General features: G+C 42.3%; 1 protein-coding gene across 16 annotated transcripts in view; it reads left to right on the top strand.

The window, feature by feature from the left end:
* Positions 1–1374: 1374 nt before the first annotated feature.
* The window catches only part of BPTF (bromodomain PHD finger transcription factor), a 133218-nt gene continuing 111366 nt past the window's right edge, over positions 1375–23226 (top strand). For all 16 annotated transcript variants that reach the window (XM_061392389.1, XM_061392385.1, XM_061392383.1 and 13 more), the window contains exon 1: positions 1375–2089. In XM_061392389.1, the coding sequence (XP_061248373.1) occupies positions 1462–2089 (628 nt within the window). In that variant the 5' untranslated portion in view covers positions 1375–1461. The remainder of the gene's footprint in view (positions 2090–23226) is intronic.

Below are 23226 nucleotides of genomic sequence, written 5' to 3'. Positions count from 1 at the left end.
ACAAATCACTTCTTTGTGGTCACATGTTTCAATAAATATTAATACATTATAAAATACAGTCTGGGTCTTAGCCCCAGACCACTGCGAGTTGTCTCCCTGTTTTGGTCCCTGGTGGGTGGTGGTTTTAGTCGCTAAGTCGTGTCAGGCTCTTTGTGAGCCCATGGCCTGTAGCCTGCCCGGCTCCTCTGTCCATGGGTTTCTCCAGGCAAGAATACTGGAGTGGGTTGCCATTTTTTTCTCCAGGGGAGTCTTCCCGACCCAGGGATCAAACCCGGGTCTCCTGCATTGCGGGCAGTCTTTACCAACTGAGCTACGAGAGAAGCCCAGCTTTGGTCCCGGGATGCCTAAAATTTCATCCTCATGATTCGTCCCCTGGGTTTAGCCGAGACTTTGTTACTTGTCAGGTAGAGATTAAAATTATCTCCCTATAACTCAAACATCCAACACTTTAAAGTAGGTATAAGGACAGAAGTTATCCTTTCTACAGCAAGGAAGAAATTAGAAAGCTCTTTCTGAGGTGGTCGAGTTTCTAGCTGGGACACTGGCAAAGGTGGAGGAGGCTGGAATGTAGTTGCTTTCTGAAGTTTATCAAAGGCTTTTTGGGAGGGGATTTTATCCCGAGTCTCAGAGCGACCCTCCCTCAGGGTCTGGCAGCTTAGGGCGGGGCTTCTAGCACAGCGCCCCCTCCAACCCCTCCCCACCCCAGCAGCTGTCATTGGGATCAATTCCTGGACCGTCACGAGCCAAGCGTTCGGAGTTTCACAGTTCGGGGGCTCGTCTCACAGTCCCCAGGTAACTTCCCTCCGTTGCTGGCTCTCACCGTGTCCCTTCTGTCGCTGGAGTTGCACAGCCCCTCGCCCCGCCCCGCCGCGGCGCGATACCCTCTGGCTCTCTCAGCATCATTTCCCCCAAGGGGACAAGACGGGGACAAATTTGGGGCTTCCCTGCCCTCGTCTCCTAGCCGGGGAAGAGGACACGCGGGAAGGAGGCCTCGTGAGTTTAGACTCCCGAGGCCTTCGACACGGGGCACTTCGCGAGGGAGCGCCCCTCTCCTCACAGCCGCCGGCGGCCGCGGTCTAGCCAAGCCGCGCGGAGGCGCCCCGGGCTCCCCGCCCCCGACCCGGCGCTCCCGCACTCCCCCTAGCGGCCGCCGCGCGGCCTCGCTCCGTCCCAGTCTCGTCGGCGGCGCAGCTCACGTGACCGCGCTCCGGGCCTGCGGCCGCTGTCGGTTCCCCCAGTCACCGAGCGAGAGGGAAGAAACAAGATGGCGGCTGAAGGCGATCCGGAGTGGGGCCCCAGCAATTCGGATTGAGCCTTCTCCCTCCACCCGCTTCCGCCGGCCGGGCCCCTCCCGCCCGGCCCCGCGGGCCTCCCCACCCGGCCCCGGCGCCCCCCACCGCCACCCCTCCGCCCGCCCCTCCCCCCTCCGCTTTCCCTTCTCCCCCCCGCCTCAGCTCCGACATGAGGGGCCGGCGGGGCAGGCCGCCCAAGCAGCCCGCGGCTCCCGCTGCGGAGCGCTGCGCCCCGGCCCCGCCGCCGCCGCCGCCGCCGCCGCCCACGTCCGGACCCATCGGGGGGCTCCGCTCGCGGCACCGCGGCAGCAGCCGGGGCAGGTGGGCCGCCGCCCAGGCTGAGGTGGCGCCCAAGACGCGGCTGAGCTCGCCCAGGGGGGGCAGCAGTAGCCGGAGGAAGCCACCGCCGCCGCCGCCGCCGCCGGCCCCCCCCAGCACCAGCGCCCCGGGCCGGGGGGGGCGAGGAGGCGGGGGCGGCAGGACAGGGGGCGGGGGCGGCGGCGGCCACCTGGCCCGGACCACCCCGGCCCGGAGGGCCGTCAACAAAGTGGTGTACGATGACCACGAGAGCGAAGAGGAGGAGGAGGAGGAGGACATGGTCTCGGAGGAGGAGGAGGAGGAGGAGGACGGCGACGCCGAGGAGACCCAGGATTCCGAGGACGAGGAGGAGGATGAGATGGAGGAGGACGACGATGACTCCGACTATCCGGAGGAGATGGAAGACGACGACGACGACGACGCCAGTTACTGCACGGAAAGCAGCTTCAGGAGCCATAGCACCTACAGCAGCACTCCAGGTACCCACCCAGCCCGGTTGCTGTAGACTTCTTCCCCACCTCCTCCCCCCTCCCTCCCCCTGGCTCACTCCCTCTCTGGTCTCCCCCCACCCCCACCTCCCCCCAGTCCCCAAACGGAGGGGAAATGCGACGGCCCATCAAGTGGCAAAAAACTAGATTTACCAGAGGAAAGAGGCGCATTGTTCAAAATGGAGATTGCATTGTTGCAGTTCGCAGGCCACACGCTCGCTCGCTCGCTCGCTCTCTCCCCTCAACCCCCTCTTTTTCCTCTTAAAAATGTGTGCCAGTTCAGTGTCTCCACCGGGCATAGTGAAACTTTGGCACACACATATCCATTGCATTCATTTTTCTTCCCTTGTTTTGGTTTGGTTTTTTGGAATGAAAGAAGCTTCTTGTTTTTGCAAACCTCTTTGCATTTCTAATGTGGTTTCTTTTAGATTTTTCGTCTATAATCGGTTCCTAAAAAAAGGGAATGGAGGACTCAGACAGATTGTGCCATACAAACACACACACACACAACATGCTTCTCTTCACACCCCGAGCTGTGTGGTTTTAAAACTGTCTTAAAGAAATGGATCAGTTGGGTTAGTAGGGGAGCCTTATCTGGTCCTGTGTGTGTTTTTATTCTTGAGTGCTGATGGGCTTGTGCAACAGTTGCTGGTGAATGGCTGATTAAAAAGCAAAGAAGAAAAACCAAAGAAAACCAAAACAAATTTGCTATTTTATCTGATTCCAATATCATTTTGGTAAAATGCAAAATAAGAGACCGCAGGAACTTGCGTCTTAACTAATTTGATCCCTTTGCCTGAGAAATGCAGTTTCCTGTCACCTGTTGCAGAGACGTATGGTTGATCATGCAGACGTAATTGCTGAAGATGAACTTTTGGACCAACTTCCAAGTCACACAACAGAAGTATAGGGAAATTTAATGCAAAATGACTTTTTCTTTTCATTCTGTTTCTGAGGGTAATAAGTCCTCCCTGATTTCTCCATGGTGACTCCTGTTTTCTCACAGAGCTTCTCTACGCTGGTGCTGAGATACATTTTTGTTTATTTAAAAAACACACATACACACAATGGCTGCTGTGTATTAAATTCGTAGTTGCAGTTTACTGAATTGTGAAAAAAAAATCATAATTTATAGCAGTAACCTACAAGGTCTTTTCCTTTGTATTTTTTTAAAATCTGAACTAAATTAGAATCCAGTTTTCAGAGCATTTCCGAATTAAAGTTCATGAAGGAATAGAGTCTTACAGTGATAAAGGTGTGTCACTTGTTTTTAAAAGAGACTGGACCAGCCCTCAAATAAAAACTTCAACAAAGACAAAAAAAAAAAGAGAGACTGGAATAGGAGAAGTGGTTAAATGTAAATGTGCCTCTTTTTTTTTTTTTTAATAAGTGTTTAAATACTCATTGGAGGTGTATGAGTATTAAGTCAGATGTAAGCCCATTTAGCTTGTCCTCCCAGCAAAGGAAAAAGGTAATTTCTTTTGCCTGACAGTAATATCTGCCTGTCTTTGGGGTGGAGTGAGGGAGAGCTGGCAGGAGAATGAAGAGAATCAATCAGATGTCAAGTGTGTATGTCTTGTATGTGGAAAGGACTACACATCATTCTTGCCAACTTACTTTTAGTGCATCTTTTATAGTAATGATTTCTACCTTCTGAAATCACATGTGGTCTTTTCTACCAGGAGCCCAGAACTGAAAGACTTGTGGAGAGTAAATTATACTATTGGAGGAAGTTTTCTCAGATTAGACAGAGCTAAGGCGTTTTGGCAGGGTGGTTCAGCTAACTTTAACTCCTCTTTGAAGGCTTAGCAAGTAATATTTAGGGTTGAGAGTGGTGTATATGCTGTTAAACTACAATTTTGTGGTTAGGTTTCCTTTTTTAAAAAGATCCTTATATCTTTAAGTACTTCCATGATATTTTGTTTTTTCCAATGACATTCATAGTCTACCTTGTGTATGCTTCACCTTGATGTGAAATTAAGGGTTATATATCCTTATACTAATCTTCCAGCTCCTGTAGTCCCTAGAGCAGTGCCTCGAGCACACTGCAGGTGCTCATCGAAGGTTGGTTGGACAAATGATTGTTAGTAGGTGAGAACTTGTAATAGATGAAGTTGTGCTGATTCTCCAGTGGGTACCATGATTCCTAAATATTTTGGATGTGGGAAGCTAAAAAATTGGCCTAATTAGATTTTGATAGTTTGACCAGTTTATAGTAGCAGAGTTAGTGTGTTTTGAGCTGCTGTTTCATATTGCTTGCCAGGCATTTTCCTTTCTTTATTAGATGTGGTGTTAACTTGTTAGATGTTTTACTTTTGAAACATTATTTCTCAAGATTATGGTGAAAGAGATGATACATTTTACATCCTGAACTTTTAGAATATGTCCACTTGCCTGGAATAACAATTCACGATAGTGAGTTGTTTAGGCTAAGCCCTTGTTTCATTTGTTTTATTCGGTGTACTTCTAGATAAATGTGTATATGTGTGTATATGCTTTGGAAGGAAAAATGGTCTAGAACTGGTTTAAGATATCCCAGAAGTTCATAAATAAATACATTTGGTGGATTCGAATCCACCTATGTTGTCAAGACTGAAAAGAGGAATATACTTTCCTGGTAATTTAGAGTAAGTTGATTAAGTCTTGTAAACTAGAATGTTGGCTTAAGTACTAACATAAGAATAAGAAATTATACTTGATATACTTATATACTTAGTATAAGAAATTACTTATTCATCTGTTCATATATTGAGTACTTCGTAGGTAATATACCTGTTGATGCAAGGACATTGGTTGATGTTACTAGATTAGTTTTCTAAAACCAAAGATTTAAACAAGTTTTCAGTGGCGGTGAAATGTTTTCTTCTTAATGAAGAAAAAATTTAAATGGGTATGTAAGGTCCTCACATGAAAGACGTTACTATAGGGATGGCAACTTGTTAATAAAATTTTTAAATCATCTAGTTTTGCTTAAGTTTAAAGCATTTGGTTGCATAAGGCTTTTAGTATTTTTATTGTTAAAAGTTAGAATTATTTCAGACAGTAGGTTTTATGACATACTTTTGAGGTACATTGAGAAGAATTGTATAGAAAATGTTTTGCATAGGCATTTGGTAAAATTCTGACAGTAGCTTGAAATCAAGTGTTTGCTAATTCAAGAAAGTTACGTCAGACTTTAAAACAGAGCCGTTCTTGCATTTAACTTGTGTGGGACTTATGAGAATACTTAGCTGTTAATTTTGAAATTCGGAACTTCTGGTGACTTCAGAAAATAGAAGCCCTGGTGTTGTCCTGGGAGAATTAGTGATTTATGTCCTCTAAGATTGTGACAGTTGAGATGGGTGGCACAGGTGTCATGAATGCACTGTCGATTTATCTGAAGAAGAATTTGTTACCCGTTCGACGATATTTATTCCCACCAGTTTCAAGCAAATATCTTTTCAGTATGCTTGGGATTCCTGATTGCTACAAGTGAGATAGATACAAAGTACTGTGGAGAGTTAAAGGAGGGTGGGCTCATAAGCTATATGGGGGAGTTGGTATGGATGTCTGCTTCCGGGATGGGCATGTGGCTAGTGAGGATGGGGATGTGGCCAGCGTGGATGGACATGTAGCTAGTGAGGATGGACAGAGGCAGGGAGGGAGTAGCATAAACCAGGGCACTGACTTTCAAGTGTGGGCAGTCGTAAGTAACCTCCTCTAGCAAGAGCCTGAGTATATGAATAATAAACTGTTGGGTGGTAGTTAGAGAACCGGGCTACAGCATTTTTCCTCTCTCCCTCATCTGTTGGGTAAGGATTGGGCTAGATCAGTGGCCCTCAGTCATTTTTCATTTCTGGACCACCCGAGGGATGTGCTATATTCCTATCAGCACTATGCAAGGAGCGTGAAACAAAAGCACATTAAATCACGGATACTATTAAATCGCTGATTTAGCCAGCTCTTCCCCCTCTGCAAATTGAGAAAATTAATGGAGAGGTGACACCGGAAGCCCTTTCTTTTCTCTCCAGTCTATTTCAGATCTGTTTCACTTGTGGTTATTGAGGATCAGTCAGAAGATATAGAGACAAGTGGATATGATTTCAGTGGGATGTCAGGAAATTTAGCGTTGCTTCTGTTCTGATTGAAAGAAGGCAGATAACTGGTGGGGATGTGGATGGGTTTTATAGCCCTGGATGGAAACATTAGTCCAGGAGGTACTTCAGAATTCTCCAAGCCTGGACAGCATCAGAAGTGTAGACAGAGGACTTCATCAGATAGGCCTCTGTAAGAATGGCAGCGTTTTCAATAGCAACAGGTATTCAGGATTATAAGAGGAATTAATAAGATCTGTTTGCAGGTATCAGTACTTGAAGAGGTTAAACATGAGAATTAAAGAAAATGAGGGCCCCAGAGAGTTATTACAAAGTTGGACGACGTGATCTGTGAGTGGTAGAGAGGTATGTCCAAGGTATGCAGGGATAGATGGTCTTGTGTACCACCCAGGCCCAGAACTCTGCTGGGGTATGAGTGGAAGTGGAGCTGGGTATTGAAATGTGTGTGTGCAACAGGACTGGGGATACTAAGGCCAGGAGCTCTGGTTTCTTTCCTCAGGTCCACCGTTTCTTCCTCTTCAGGACACTGCGTCCTCCCTGTGACTGCAGATTCTTGGAGTGGGGATGTGGGGGGTGAGAAGGTGGTGGGGGTAATGGGAGACCAGTAGTCTGGGTAACAAAGACAGGAGCAGATCCTAGCAGATACCGTCTTTGCACTGGATAGATCCCTCGTTCCCTGCTCCTTAGCGCACTCTGAGGATCTCTTCCTAGAAGTCCTGCCAGAGTACTGATGATCACCTTGATCTCTCTCCTCTGAATGCCTGCTTGTGGCACTTAGAGCCTCATCTTCATAATTTAGCACTAGCTTAGCACCCTTATTTTTCTATTTTTTTTCCATGCTTTCAGTCCTTTAAAATGATAACCCTCAGGAGGTAGAACATTTCTTAAAAAGAAAAAACTTACAGAATGCACTTGAAAAGATTGAAAGTAAAATCATACAGATGGAGTTAAAGTGCATATAGCTAAAGATAATGTTTTAATTGTTTTGTCTACTGGTATATATCAAATTCTTTTATGTATTTTTCTAGATACTAAGTTACATTACTCAAATGTTTTTTGATTGCTGAATGATTTTTAAAAATAGTAACAGTAAGAGCTAACATTTATTGGACATGTGAATTGCTGAATTATTTTCAACTAATATTGAATAAAAGTTGCATTTAAAAATACAAAAACATTTTAAAAGTTGCACTTTTTTTTTTTTTTAATTTTGATTTTCTTCCTTTGGCTGCCACGAGTCTTAGCTGCAGCATACAGACTTCTGTGGCTGCGGTGCAAAGGCTTAGTTGCTCCAAGGCATGTTTGATCTTGGACCCCTGATCAGGGATTGAACCTCTGTCTCCTGCATTCAAAGGCAGACTCTTAACCACTGGACCACCAGGGGAATCCCTAAAGGTTGCATTTTTAAAATAGCAGTTTTATTGAGATACAGAATACATAGCATAAAATTCACCTTTTAAAACAAAGGTATTATTCAGTGGTTTTTAATGTGTTCACGGAGTTGTGAATGTATCACCCCTACCTAATTCCAGAATATTTTTATCACCCCAACAAGAAACAGTGACAGTCACAGCAGTCACTCCTTGTTCTCTGCCTCCCCTGCTCCATCTCCTGGCAACCACTACTTTCATTTTCTGTTGATTTGTCTCTCATGGAAATTTCTTATGAAAAAAAATCATACAATATATAACTTCTTTCATTTAGATTAATGGTTTCAAGGTGCATGGATCTTGGAGCATGTAACAGTACTATATTTAAATAATATGCCTTTATATGGATATACCACTTTTTGTTCATCCATTCATCACTCCATGGGCATCTGAATTGTTTCCACTTTTTGGCTATAGTGAGTAACACTGCTGCTAATGTTCATGTATAGGTTTTTGTCTGGACAAGATGTGTTCATTTCTCTTGGGTATATCCTAGGAATGTTATAGCTGGATTAATTACAAATACTTTTTTTTTTAATACAAATACAATTTAAATAGAATCACTTTAACCAGACTTACTTTTTTTGTTTGGAATTGTTTTGAAACAGTTCTCTTAGGATGAAGGAGAGCTAGTTTGTTTGTAAGTCTTCCAAAATATCTATGATTTTTGCATTGCTTTTGGTCAGCTTGGAGAATTTATTCCAGATTTGTCAGAGAAGGAGCAGTGTAAGTGGAGTCATATTTTCACACCGTCAGTGTGAGCACGTGTGGCAGGCTTTGGAGGCACCCACGTGTATAAATAAACTCACTACGAAGTCTTAGGCTATCTTGATACATGAGAATCTCAGGATTCTAGGTAAATCTTTTATGAATGTCAAGGATCTAGAGAGGTGGCATGTAGCATAGAGATTAAAGCATGAAGGACCTGGAACCCGTCCTCATGGATGAATGAATGAACGTATGAATCCGGGCTCTGTGATGATGGGCATTTTGCTCAAGTCTTTGTACCTCACTTTCCTCTTTTGTAAAATACCGTAGTACTGGATTCAGTGTGTTGTGAGGGCCGAATGGCTTAATGTGTGTGAAACGCCTAGAACAGTGCCTGGTACTGGGTAAAGATTCAATAAATAGTAGCTATTCTTGTCTGTTGATGTGTTCCTGAATTGTAAGCTGAGATTCTGTGAAAATAGAGGAACCTTACCTACAGTGTAGCAAGGTAGTATTTTATTCTGTAGGAAAACTGTCAGTTGACTCACAGGGTAGAAAAATATTTTGAAGACCACATTTAAGTAAAAGTGCACGTTAAACTAGAGCTTTATCCCCCCCTCCTTTAAAAAGGTTATTAAACGTTTAACTTCCCCATTCAGAACATTTAGTTTACCCAACATCAGATTTATTCTAGAACTATAATAAAAAATACATTGGCTTCTGTTATTTACCGTTAAAATAGAAAAAGTGCTCTTGATAATATCAGCTCTCTGGTAGTTCCTTCTCCAAGACATCTTCCTCTGCCTTTTCCTTAAACCCCAGTTTTCCAGGTTTTCAAACCAGCCCCTGGCCCTCTCACTATGTCCCTCCTTCCCCTGAGATCTCATCTGTTCTCAAGTTGTTTTTAAAAATTGCAGTGAAAAATTGTAAAACAGTGCAGTTTTACTCCTTTGGGAAAATACACATAATATAAAGATGAAAATGAAAATTATCTATAATCCCACCACCAAAGATACCCATTGGACGTGTGTGTGTGTATGTTTAATTCCATTTACTGCAACATGTTCTTAGTAATATTTTTTAGAAGTTATGACTAAGATGAAATAAACTGATTGTTTTCCCTTGATATACAGCAAACTTTTCCCATATCTTGGTTTCTTCTTCTCTTTTTAGCCATGCCACACAGTCAGTCTGTGGGATCATAGTTCCCTGACTAGGGAGTGGACCTGGTCCCGGCAGTGAACACTAGCCTGCTGCACTGCCGGGGGGTTTCCTGAAACTTTTTTGTGCTGCTTTCTCTGTTGATTTTGTTTCTTGGGTCCTACCGCCCCCTTGGTTTACTTGTCTGTTTCAGCACAATCTCTAGTTGCTTCCTAGGAGTGGGTGCATGATAAATAAACTTGTTTTTTTTTTAAATCATTATGTATCTGAAAATGCCCTTTTCAGTTCTAATCCTTGGTAAAGAATTTGGCAGGGGGTAGGGTTCTAAATTTAAAAAAGCACTTTCACTGAATGGTTTGCTTTGGTGTGCTCCAGCATCGAGGATTGCTGTTGTGAGGTGAAGGGCCATCCTGATTACCTCATGTCTGACCTGTTTTTATCCCTCCAAAATCACTGTGGACGGTGACTGGAGCCACAAAATTAAAAGACGTTTGCTCCTTGGAAGAAAAGTTATGACAAACGTAGACAGCGTATTAAAAAGCAGAGACATCACTTTGCCGACAGAGTTCTGTATAGTCAAAGCTATGATTTTTTCAGTAGTTTATGTACGGATATAAGAGTTGGACCATAAAGAAGGCTGAGCACTGAAGAATTAATACTTTTGAATTGTGGTGCTGGAGAAGACTCTTGAGAGTCCCTTGGACAGCAAGGAGATCAAACCAGTCAATCCTAAAGGAAATCGACCCTGAATACTCATTGGAAGGACTGATGCTGGAGCTGAAGCTCCAATACTTTGGCCACCTGATGCGGTGAGCTGACTCATTTGAAAAGACCCTGATGCTGGGAAAGATTGAAGGCAGGAGGAGAAGGGGGCGACAGGATGAGATGGTTGGATGGCATCACCGACTCAATAGATACGAGTTTGAGCAAACTCCAGGAGATAGTGAAGGACAGGGAAGCCTGGCGTGCTGCAGTCTGTGGGGTTGCAAAGAGTCAGACAAAACTTAAGTGACCGAACAGCAACAAAGCTTTTAGGCTCTTTTCATGGTCCCCAGTACTCTGAAGTTTTAAAGGGACTGCATATCCCTTGATGTGGCTCTTTTTCACTCATTCTGCCCGGGTACTTGGTGGGCCCTTTTAATCTGCAGACTCATACTCTTTAGTTCTGAGAAAATGTCTTTATTATTTGCTAATTTTCCCCCAAATTTGATCTGTTCTTTTGTTGAACTTCTCTTTAGTTAGATGTTAGGAATTTTAGACTGTTCATGTAAAATTTCTTATCTTTTTCAATTCTTTTTATCTGGTTGTCAATTTGGTCTGCTTTCTGGGAGATTTTCTCTTCTGAGCTTTGTATTAAATCAGTTTTTATTTCAGCTGTCAGATGTTTAATTTCTAAAAACTGTTTTCTGTGTTCCTTTGCATCCTGTTTGTTTACACAGTATCTTTTGTTTCTCATTATTGATAATTTAAAAAAAATACTAAAGTGCAACTTATATATGGTAAGTTCACCATTTTTAGTGTACAGTTTTGACTCTTTAGGTTTTAGCAAATAAATAGTCATGTAACCACTACTACCATGAAATACAGAACAGTTCCATCACCTCACCTAAACTGTGCTCCAGTAGTCAACTCCTCTCCCTCACCCCAGGCCACACTGATCTATTTTCTGTCCCTGCAGTTTTGCCTTTCCCTGAATATCATATAAATGGGATTACAACCTATCTAGCTTTCTGAGTCTGGCTTCTTTTACCGAGTATAATGCATTTGAGGTTTATCCAAGATATGGCTTGTGTCTTGGTCATTCCTTTTTGTTGCCAACTAGGTATTTCATTATATGAATATACCACAGTTGGTTTATCCATTCACCCATTTAAGAACATTTGAGTTGTTAAAGGAGATCAGCCCTGGGTGTTCTTTGGAAGGACTGATGCTAAAGCTGAAACTCCAGTACTTTGGCCACCTCATGTGAAGAGTTGACTCATTGGAAGACTCTGATGCTGGGAGGGATTGGGGGCAGGAGGAGAAGGGGACGACAGAGGATGAGATGGCTGGATGGCATCACTGACTCGATGGATGTGAGTCTGAGTGAACTCTGGGAGATGGTGATGGACAGGGAGGCCTGGAGTGCTGCGATTCATGGGGTCACAGAGAATCGGACACGACTGAGCGACTGAACTGAACTGAGTTGTTTTTAGGTTTTGGAGATTATAAATAAAACTGCTCTAAACATTCACTTAGAGGTTTTTGTGTAAACGTAAGTTTTCCTTTTTCACGGGTAAAGAGGAGTGGAATCACAGGGTTGTATGCTAAGCGTATTTTAACTTCCTAAGAAACTGCCACACTGTTTTCTTTTTTAAAAATAATTTTTATTTATTTATTTTTGGCAGTGCTGGGCCTTCGTTACTGCTCTAGCTTTTCCTCTAGTCGCGGTGAGCGGGCGCTGCTCTTGTTCTGGAGCACAGGCTCTAGCTCAGACTTCAGTTGTTGCGGCACTCGGGCTCAGTAGCTGCAGCTCTTGAAGTCTAGAGCACAGGCTCAGGAAGTTGTGGTGCGTGGACCTAGCTGCTCTGTGGCATGTGGGATCCTCCCAGGTCAGGAATTGAACCCGTGTCCCCAGCAATGACAGGCAGACTCTTGACCACTTAGCCACCAGGGAAGCCCCAAACTCTTTTCTAGTTAAGCATTTCCAGTTAAACATTTTGCATCCTCACCAGCAATGGATGAGGGTTCTAGCCATTCTAATAGGTGTATAGTGGTATGTTTCAGGGCTTCCCTGGTGGCTCAGACGGTAAAGAATCCGCCTGCAGTGTGGGAGACCTGAGTTCAATCCCTTGGTTGTGAAGATCTGCTGGAGGAGGGCATGGCAACCCACTTCAGTATTCTTGCCTGGAAAATCCCCATGGACAGAGGAGCCTGATGGGCTACAGTCCATGGGGTCACAGAGTTATATTTCATTATGGTTTTAATTTGCATTTCCCTAATGGTAATGCTGAGCATCTTTTCATGTGCTTCTTTGCTGTGAAGAAAATCATTGGTGAAGTGTCTGCTGAAATATTTTGCCGTTTTTCACTGAGTGGTTTTCTTGTTACTAAATTTCGAAAGTTCAGCTAACATAATAATTATTTATGCTATATAGTTTCCCGAAGCTCTTTTCCTTTTTTCAGAGCATTTTCTTCGTGGATGCAACATCCCCACTTAACTAAGGACATTTATTATAGTTTTTTTTGTGTTGGGTGGAGGTCAACTGCACCTCGTGAGTTGTAGGATATTAGTTTCCCAACCAGGGATCGAACCTGGGCCCGTGGCAGTGAAGTGCCAAGTCTTAACCCCTGGACCACCAGGGAATTCTCTATTATAGGAGTTTTTTTTTCCACTTTGTTTCTTTTGTTTCATCAGCCTCCGTTCTTATGTTTTAGTTTTTTCCTCTTTGACATTGGAGGCTTCTTTTCAAATGCCTCTTGACCCCCAGCTGTTCACATTTAGGAGTGAAGCGCTGGGTACACACTTTGTGGGTGCCCATGGCTTGACAGTTGGTGGGTTTCACTGTGAAGTAATGGGGCGCTGGGATCCCAGATATCAGTGTTTTTGTTTTTGTGTATTTGTTTTCTCTTTCACACTTCTATTATTCTCATATGAATCTGTTTTTTGTTTTTTTTCCCCTTTTTTGCCTGTGCCATGAAGCATGTATGATCCTAGTTCCCTGAACAGGGATCGAACCTGTGCCTCCTGCATTGGAAGCGACAAGTTTTAACGACTGGATTGCAAGCAAAGTCCTCTATTTGGTTTCTTAAGGGAAGGTTTCTTCCATCTTTTACTGGGATCTGGAAGTAGGGGTCTGAGGGTGAGTGCCAAGTACCCTGGGAAGCTGGGGGTCAGGTGGCTAGAGTTCACGGTTAGAGTAGGCACCCTTCACTAAATTTCCCTGTTAAAAACCTGAGCAATATTTTTTTTAAATTGTGGTATAATTGATATAAGGGCTTCCCAGGTGGTACAGTGGTAAAGAATCTGCCTGCCAATGCAGGAGATGCAGGTTGGGTCCCTAGGTCAGGAAGATCCCCTGGAGTAGGAAGTGGCAACCCACTCCAGTTGCCTGAAACATTCCATGGACAGAGGAGCCTGGTGGACTGAGCATACACATGCCCATAATTGATATATAACTTAATTTTAGTTGCAGGTATACAACATAATGATTTGGTATTTCTATATATTGCCAAATGATCGCCACAGTAAGTCTAGTTAACATCTGTCAACATATCAATACATAGTTACACAACATGTTTTTCTCTTGTGATGAGAAATTTTGAGATCTACTCTGTTGCTGCTGCTGCTAAGTCACTTCAGTCGTGTCCGACTCTGTGCGACCCCATAGACGGCAGCCCACCAGGCTCCCCCATCCCTGGGATTCTCCAGGCAAGACCACTGGAGTGGGTTGCCATTTCCTTCTGCAATGCATGAAAGTGAAAAGTGAAAGTGAAGTCGCTCAGTCGAGTCCGACTCTTAGCGACCCCATGGACTGCAGCCTACTAGGCTCCTCCACCCATGGGATTTTCCAGGCAAGAGTACTGGAGTGGGGTGCCATTGCCTTCTCCTATCTCCTCTGTTAGCAGCTTTTAAATATACAATACATACACTACATACGCTTTCTTAAGCATAGTTACCATGTTGTACCATACACGTCTGTGACTTACTTGTAACTGCAAGCTTGTGTCTTTTGACTCATCTTCACCCATTTTGCCCACCCACTATCCCCTGCCTCTGGTAACCATCAGTCTGTTCTCTGTATCTATGAGCTTGTTTGTTGGCTTGTTTTTTAGTTTCCACATATAAGTGAGATCATACTGTATTTGTCTTTTTCTGTCTGACTTTATTTCACTTGGCATAATGTCTTCAGGGTCTGTCCATGTTGTCACAAATGGCAGGATTTCCTTCTTTTTTATGCCTGAATAATATTCCATATTGTGTGTGTGTACACCACATTTTCTGTGTCCATTCATCCATCAATGGACGTAAAAGCTATTTCATGTCTCGATTATAAATAAAACTGCTGTAAACATTTACTTATAGCTAAAGAATAATGTTGCAGTGGACATGGAGGTGTAGATATCTTTTTGAGACAGTGATTTCTTTTTCTTGGGATGTATACTCAGAAGTGGAATTACTGGATCATATGGTAATTCTACTTTTAATTTTTTGAGGAACTTTCATACTGTTTTCCATAGTGGCCTCACCAAGTTATATTCCCACCAGCAGTGGACAAGGGTTTCCTTTTTACCACATCCTTACCAACACTTGTTACTTCTTATCTTTTTGATAATAGCCACAACGACAGGTGTGACCGATGTCTCACTGTGGTTCTTTTCTCTTTGTTCTGGTATGTTTTTATCTTTTGTACTTCTTTGTTGTCAATTTACCAAGTGTGAGAAGAAAAGGATAGTAGTTCATGTTACATATTAATTGTGTGTAAAGTGAAGTCACATTAAGTATTTCTCTACAAAACAGTTTAAAAATAGCTTAACCTAATACTTACTCAGAGTGCAAGGTAATGTGTTAAAAACCTTCATGACACCCAGTGATGGATAAATCGGCCCCTATTCCCAGGAGTTCTCAAGAGTGAATAATAACACAGTACATAAATATAAAATAACATAGGGCAGGCCATGGTAAATGCTGTAAGAAAAACAAATTAGGGAGAGAAGTCATATTCTATTTGGGAGGTCAGAAATGGGGTCAAGAGCAAGGTTAAATTTGAGATATGTCTCGAAAGTTGGGTAGGATTTCTCCAGGTGGAGATGGAACAGGAAGAGAAAAGGGAGCTGAAAGGTACCAGATGAGAGGAACGTGCACATTCAGACAAGACTGCAGATAAGTGGAGTTTATATTTTGGTCCAACTTCAATAAATGCCAGTTTGAGGAAATTGTACTTAGTAGGCAGTGGGGAGTCATTGAATGTTTTAAAGCTGGAATGTGTCATGATAAAGCTGAGCTTTTTGAAAAAGTAATCTGGCTTTGGTGTATAAAATTTTGGGGGAACAGGAGGGGGCTGATATAAAATAAGGTTCTGTCCTAAGGCTTTACCAAATAGTTAAGCCCTACTGTACAGTCATTCCTTAGTATCTGTGGGTGGTCGGCTCTAGGACCGACCCCTCACCATGATACTGAAGTCTGCTGGTGCCCAAGACTCCAGTCCTCCGATGCCGAACTCCTGGATATGGAGGGTTGAGTGTGTTTGCTGTGATTACTCGTAGTGACTAAACCTTTACACTAATCTTAGTTCACATTCCTGATTTTTTTTTTAAGGCTTTATATGTATTCCTGATGTATTATAAATATTATATAACATGTGTGCGTGCTCAGTCGCTCAGTCATGTCCGATTCTTTGCAGTCCCATGGACTGTAGCCCACCAGGCTCCTCTGATCATAGAATTTTCCAGGCAGAAATACTGGAGTGGGTTGCCATTTCCTACTCCAAGGGATCTTTCCAACCCAGGGATTGATCCCACGTCTCCTGCATTATTCAGGCAGGTTCTTTACCACTAAGCCGCCTGGGAAGCCTCATTTATATATAACATGTATAGATACTTTATAATAAAAAATGCATTTCCACTGGCAGTGTATGAAAGTGTCTATTTCACCAGCACTGGTTATTTATAAACCAGCTTTGCATTCAGTGGGTTAAAAGCTCTCATTTGCATTTTTTTTTTTTTTATATTACTCATAAAATCTAATACCTCCGTGGCCTCTGACACCCACATCTCTGAAGTCATGGTTTCCTTCCTGTGTTTTAACTCATGGATGAGTGACTCCTTCTTGAACCCCTCTTGGAAGTCCTATAGGCACATCTAATTCCACATGTTCCAAATAGAGTTCATGCTTTAATGACTGCTCCTGACCTCCCATTTCCTTCTCAGTTAATAATGGCACTGCCCACTGAATTGCCCAAGTCAGAAGTGAGGAAGTGACAGATTCCTCCCTGTGCCTCACCCTCCATTTGCAGGCTTGTCACCAGCTCTTGTTCAGTTTACATCTTATGTCTCTTTTAAATATCTTTCAGTTCTCTTGTCCATCCGTGCTAATGGTAACCTGAATCAGGCCTTCTTTATCCTGTACTTGGTCTCTCAAGGAACCAGCCTGCCTGCCTGGTCTCCTTTTTTCCATTCATCTCTCGTTTCCATCTTCCAGGTACATACTGCTCTGCTCTGAGACAAAGCTGACCATGTTATGCCCTTTCTTATAAATCTTCTGTGGGAAAATGAGTATGTGTGTTAGTGTATGTGGATAGTTCTGACTTGACTTTTGCTTCCTCTGCCGGCCTCATGTTCTGTTGCTTCGCTGAATTGTTCATTTATTTAAAAAATACCTGTTGAGAACCTGCTGTGTTCCAAGCACTCTGTGAGATAAAGCCGCAAACAAAGCAGATGTGGCCCCTGCCCTGAATCCACAGGGGAAGGTAGCCAGTGTATCAGTGAGAGAAGTGCTTCCAGAGGGGGCGAGTAACAGTGACTTTGTGGTGTGTGTGTATGGGGGGCTGTCACAAAAGCCTCCTTAAAGAGGTGACAGTTGAGTTCAGAATTGAAGCAGCTGGGGTAGGGGAAGGGAAAGAGGACTCTAGGCCATATGATCATTGCATGAAATAGACTGGAGGGAAAACCATGAAGGATCAGAGTGATGTGATCAGATGAGTGTTCTTCCCCCCCCCCCCCCCCCCCCGGCTATAGGCTAGAGGATGAATTGGAGTTGGATTAATGAAGGAAATTAGGCAGCTGAAATAAACCAGGTGATAGATTTTGTACCTTGGAGAGAAATATTAAAAAAAATACTCGGTTGGCCAAAAAGTTCATTTGGTTTTTTTCATAACATCGTACAGAAAGACCCAGACAAACTTTTTGGCCAACCCAGTAATTTAGGACTTAGAATGACACATCTCGGTGATAGACGGGTTAGATGGGGTATGGTCAAAGTTGACTTGACTTCTAAATCTCCTTTGTTTTTTTGTTCACAGCTTATTTCTCTTCACCTTAAATTTGACTGTCAAGCAGTACTGAATTTCTCTGTAAAAGTTCCCCTCACACTGTGCTTCTGTGCTGTGCTCAGTTGCTCAGTATGTCTGACTCTTTGTGACCTAGTGGACAGTAGCCCGCCAGGCTCCTCAGTCTGTGGAATTTTCCAGGCAAGAATACTGGAGTGGATTGCCATTTCCTACTCCAGGGGATCTTCCTGACCCGGTAATTGAACTTGTATGTCTTGTGTCTCGTGCGTTAGCAGGCCGATTCTTTACCATTGCACCCCCCGGGAAGGCCTCCCCTCACACACCTTCCAGTTACTCCCTGCTGTGATGTTCACTCCCAGTCAGCCATCCATAGCCTACCCAGCTTGCCTTCTCTGGTCACCATTCCCTTGTCCTTAGGCGGGACTGAGTTCTTTTATCTCTCCCCTACCCCCCCCGGACTGTATGCATTTATATATTGTTCAGTTTCCAAGTATTTGAGGGTTTTCAGAGGTGTCTTTCTTTCTGTTACTTTTTTCTAACTTTAATTTCATTGTGTTCATATGACTGTACTTTTGTAAAGCATCTTTAAAGGTTTGTTTTGTGCCCCCAAATGTTGTTTGTCTAGGTGAATGTTCCAAGTGTACTTAGAAAGAAGGTGCATTCTTCTGCTGGTGGGTAGAGTGTTCCTGAAGAGTCAGGTTAGGCTGGTTGCAGTGTAAAGGTCTTCTGTATCCTTGCTAATTTTCCACCGGCCTGTTCTGTTGATTACCAAGAGAGAAATGTTGACGTCTACAATTACTGTCACAGATTTGCCTATTTCTCTCTGGAATTCTGTTAAGTTTTCATGTATTAATATTTTGAGGTTCTGTTATTAAGTCCATAAACATTTAGGGAGGATTATTCAATCCCTTCATCATTACACCTTTTTTTTTTTTTTTTAGTATTTATTTATTTGGCTACACGAGGTCTTAGTTGCAGCACGACAACTCTTAGTTGGGACATGTGGGATCCAGTTCCCTGAGAGGGATTGAACCCAGGCCCCCTGCATTAGGAGCACAGAGCTTAGCCACTGGACCACCAGGGAAGTCCCCATCATTTTATCTATATTTGTTAAGACATTCTGCTGAAATGGACTGTAATTATGTGGCTGTCTCCTTGGTTAGAGCCTGCGTTAGAGCAGGGAGGGTCTCATTCATCTCTCGCCTCTCAGCACCACCTCTGTCTCTAGTATGCAGTAGGCAGCACCGGTAATTGTTGAATTGCGTGTTAAAAAAAAAAAACCTGGATTCTTTTCACTCTTAGTTTTGCCCTGTCCAGTATGGCAGCCACTAGCCATGTGGGGCTATTTAAATTAAGTAAAATTCAGACTTCAGTTCTTCATTGGCACTAGCTACATTTCCCATGCCCAGGAGCACGGGATGTAGAACATTTGGGTCATTTCTTACCATCACAGAAAGTTCCCTTGGGCTGAGTGGTTTGTTGTAGTCGGTCTGCTTCTGCTAGACTGTGGGAGTTTATCCCTTTTCCTCTGGCTTTGTATTTGCTCTGAATCCTGCGTGGCCTGGGTTAGCCCCCGCACTCTGACTGTGGTTCTCTGTTAAGCCTGTCAGCAAAGCATTATTTGTCCATGTGATGGTGTTGAATTTCTGGAGTGAGATTTGGACTCATCTTTGGGAAGATGGCATCATTTGTTGTTCTTTCTGGGAGGGAAAGAGGAGAGACAGTCAGCTAACCTTTAGTTTTAAAAAAATCTGTCATGGTCCTGAGAAAATTAAGTGAAGTCATAGATGTAAGAAGGGAAAAAAGAATTAAAATTCTTCAGAGATTTTTAGATGAGACATTTAGTTTGACAACTAAGAGAATTCCGTATTGTAAAAGTCTGAAAGTTGGTTTGTGAACTGAGTACCGAGAGGTCATCTCAGTTTGCTGCTGCTGCTGCTGCTGCTAAGTCGCTTCAGTCATGGCTGACTCTGTGTGACCCCATAGACGGCAGCCCACCAGGCTCCCCCATCCCTGGGATTCTCCAGGCAAGAACACTGGAGTGGGTTGCCATTTCCTTCTCCAGTGCATGAAAGTAAAAAGTGAAAGTGAAGTCACTCAGTCGTGTCCGACTCTTAGTGACCCCATGGACTGCAGCCCACCAGGCTCCATCCATGGGATTTTCCAGGCAAGAGTACTGGAGTAGGGTGCCATTGCCTTCAATTGTCTGAGTTCTGTATAAAACCTCTTTCTCAGGAGTCTCTGGACAAATGACTTAACTACTTTAATGGTTTTCAAGGAAAAGACATCACTTTTGGGGTGGGATTCTTTTGTTATTAAAGTGATGTTAAATTGTAATTATGGAGCCTCAGCACATTTGCCAAGAAACCTGATGCTTAGACTCTTCTCTCCTCATGGATGTGCCCTAGAATTCATTCACTTGGGAGACTGCCTGGCCGAGTGATTCATGCTGAATGACTGTGTTCAGTAGGTGCACTTTCTGCGTTTTACTGTCATGGCTTCCTCCTTGATTTCAGTATGCTAACGTTGCCTCCTTTGAGGTCTGTTTATAGTATATCCTATTTATGGAACTTAAAAAGCATTTCAGAAACGCACACATTAATCTGTGAGGAATTTCTCATCTTGTCCTTTTTCCTTCTAATGCTTGCATGGCTATATCAAGACTTGTCTGAGGAGATAGTCTGGCATTTAAAATAGCTAATAAAATGTTAAACTTTCCTATCAGTGCAGTTTTCCCTGTTCTTCTAGACATCAGAATTCTTTCACACACTCCTTGAAGTCTTAATAAATTACCCTTTTCTCCAACTTAGGACCATAATCTGCTTTCAAAGTATTATTCAAATAATAAAAAAATTGAAAAATGATTTTACTGTAATTTCAGATACATATTTGAGCTTTTTAGTTTGAATTATCTGGGTGAAATACCTCAGATTTCTGATTCTCTGTAAACTTGGAAGATTGCCTTTATCCAGATATATTATTGTCCTTAATTATAAATAACTTGAGTTATAAATCCTCCCTGCATTTTAGGAGAAACCTAACCGTGGGAGATTGTGTATGGCAGGGGTCACAAACTTGAATGCTGCAGAGTCCAAGTGAATGAAAGATGTGAAGTGGCCTTTTTTTTTCCCTTTACTAATAGTGCATAATTGCAATTGGTGTTAAAGTTTATTTGCCTTGAAAAGCTAGCCCTTTGGAATTTTAGGCCCTTTTTGCTTTTACAGACAGTGCTGTTCTAAATGTGCTAGAGATGTATCTTTAGTCACCCAGACTGGTGTTTCTATAAGGTAGATCCCTAAGATAAGATTGTTGGGTCGCATTTAATAGGTTGAGCCAGGTTATACTCTCATTACCTGTTTGTTTTTAGACCTTCCCCAATCTGTGTTTATGTGGCTTTTAAATGGATTTTTTCTGGAACTTACCGAAGTTTACTCAGATCTTTAGCAGGTGTTCTTGGATATAGACTAGGCCCAAAGTCCTTTCCTCATCAATTTATTGGTAAATATACTTACTTGTAATACGAGAGCCTGAGGTTTAGCTCCTGAACTATGTCTCTGACAGTTATCTGACCAAGTGGGAATGGAATTCTTTATTGCTCCTTAGCTTGAATTTGACCTTCTAGAAGCCATTCCTCTGTGACTAGATGATCCTAGTGGGCAAGGAATTGGTAAACTTTCTCTTATAAAGTGCTGGATAGTAAATATTGTGGTCTTTGTGGGCTAGACTGTTTCTGCTGTAACTACTCAACCCTGCCATTGTAGCATGGTAACAACTGGAGACGAGCATGGCTGTGTTTGAATAAAACTTTATTTATAAAAACAGCCTTTGGCTGGCCAGTTTGCCAACCCCTTTCTGAGCTCTTGAGGTCCATTCATCTGTGATTTGGATAACTAGGTTAGGAAAAGACCTTTGAATTTTTAAAATACCAGTTGAAAGTCTAGTAAGAACTTCAGTTTTTAATTTTTACTTTTTATCAGGAAAGAACTACAGAAAACTTAGAAGACTCAGAAGATAGCACTAATAGTTTGGTCACTCCTTACATAACCAGCTTTGTGTGGATGTGTGTGTATTTATATGAGGAATACTTATTTGTGCATAGAAATGTACCTTTTAAAAAAAACAAAAACTAGATAATGCATAATCTTTTCCCTTATCCCATGAGATCTTAGTATGTCTTTAAATAATGTGTCTATGAAAATGTCTGCTCTCATGGAGTCATGGATTTTAAAGATCAGTTTTGTATTTAGCCACCTCTTTTCTGATTGTTTCTAATAGCTTATTTGTTGGGTTGGATTTTCCAGGAATAAAGTTGCATCATTTTCAAACGTGAATCATGTGCATACATCTGCTATTCTTATGTTTATTTCTCCTTTTTTTTTTCCTTTTCAAATTGCATTACCTACCATCTCCAAAGCAATGTTAAATACTAGTTGAAATGAGAAGCATCTTCGTGTTCTTTCTAAATTCAATGAGACTGATGCTAATATTTCACTGTTAATTGTTATGCTATGACTTTTTTGCCTTTTGCTGTAAGCATATAGGGATATTTCATTTTGGTTTTGAATTTAAGTGCATTGTTGCTTGTGTAATGTGCTTGCAGTTTCTTCTGGTCTGTGGCTTGTGTTTCTTTCTTTTAACTGTCTAATCCATGAGCACATTTTGTCTCTCCATTAATTCAAGTCTTTGATCTCTTTCATCACTGTTTTTTTTTTGTTGTTCTAATCATACTGGTCCTGTTCATATTATTCCGTTGTACCTAAATCTCTCATGAGTTTTGGTGCTACTATATCTGGTGCTTATTTTTTTTAATTTGAATGTGGGGGCTTCCCTGGTGGTTCGGTAGTTAGGACTCTTTGCGTCCAACGCAGAGGGCAGGATTTGATCCCTGATTGGAAAACTAAGATGCCGCATGCCTCATGGTACGACCAGAAGAAGAAGAATTTGAATTTCCACTTATTAATTGTTATAATAAAAATAGAATTGATTTTTGTGTATTGATCTTTGTGACCTTGTTAAACTCAACTGCTAGTCTGGTAGATTTTTGCGGGGGTGGCGGTTTTCTTGGGATTTTCTACATAGGTTATCATGTAGTCTGGCAAATAGAGATGGTTTTATGTTTCCTTTTCCAAGCTGAATTTTCTTTTTTTTAATTGAAGTATAATTGATGTACAATATTGTGTTAGTTTCAGGTGTGTAGCAAAGTGATTCAGTATATCAGTATATTCAGTGTATCAATTTTTTTTTCTTTTTTATTCTTTTCCATTATAGTTATTACAAGATATTGAATGCAGTTCCCTCTGCTATACAGTAAATCCTTGTTTATTTTATGTATGATGGTGTGTGTCTGTTAATCCCATACTCCCATTTATCTCTGCCCCCTTTCCCCTTTGGTCAGCATACGTTTGTTTTGTATGTCTGTTAGTCTGTTTCTGTTTGGTAAACAAGTTAATTTGTATTATTTTTTTAGATTCCACATAGAAGTGGTGTTTTATAATATTTGTCTTTCTCTGACTTACTTCACTTAGTCTGATAAATCTCTAGGTTCATCTATGCTGCTTCAAATGGCATTGTTTCTTTTCTTTTTTTTAATGGCTGAGTAAGAATACTCTGTTGTGTATATATTACCACATCTTTATCCATTCATCTCTTGGTGGCCGTTTAAGTTGCTTAAGTCTTGGCTACTATAAAAATTGGCTTCTATTTAACTTCATATGTCAGAGTATGACTAAATGTTTAAAAAATGAAATC

This window comes from Bos javanicus, chromosome 19 (genome assembly GCF_032452875.1).
Source record: "Bos javanicus breed banteng chromosome 19, ARS-OSU_banteng_1.0, whole genome shotgun sequence".
Lineage (NCBI taxonomy): Eukaryota > Metazoa > Chordata > Mammalia > Artiodactyla > Bovidae > Bos > Bos javanicus.
The sequence above is the reverse complement of the archived record's forward strand: the minus strand, read 5'-3'. Positions and strand labels throughout refer to the sequence as shown.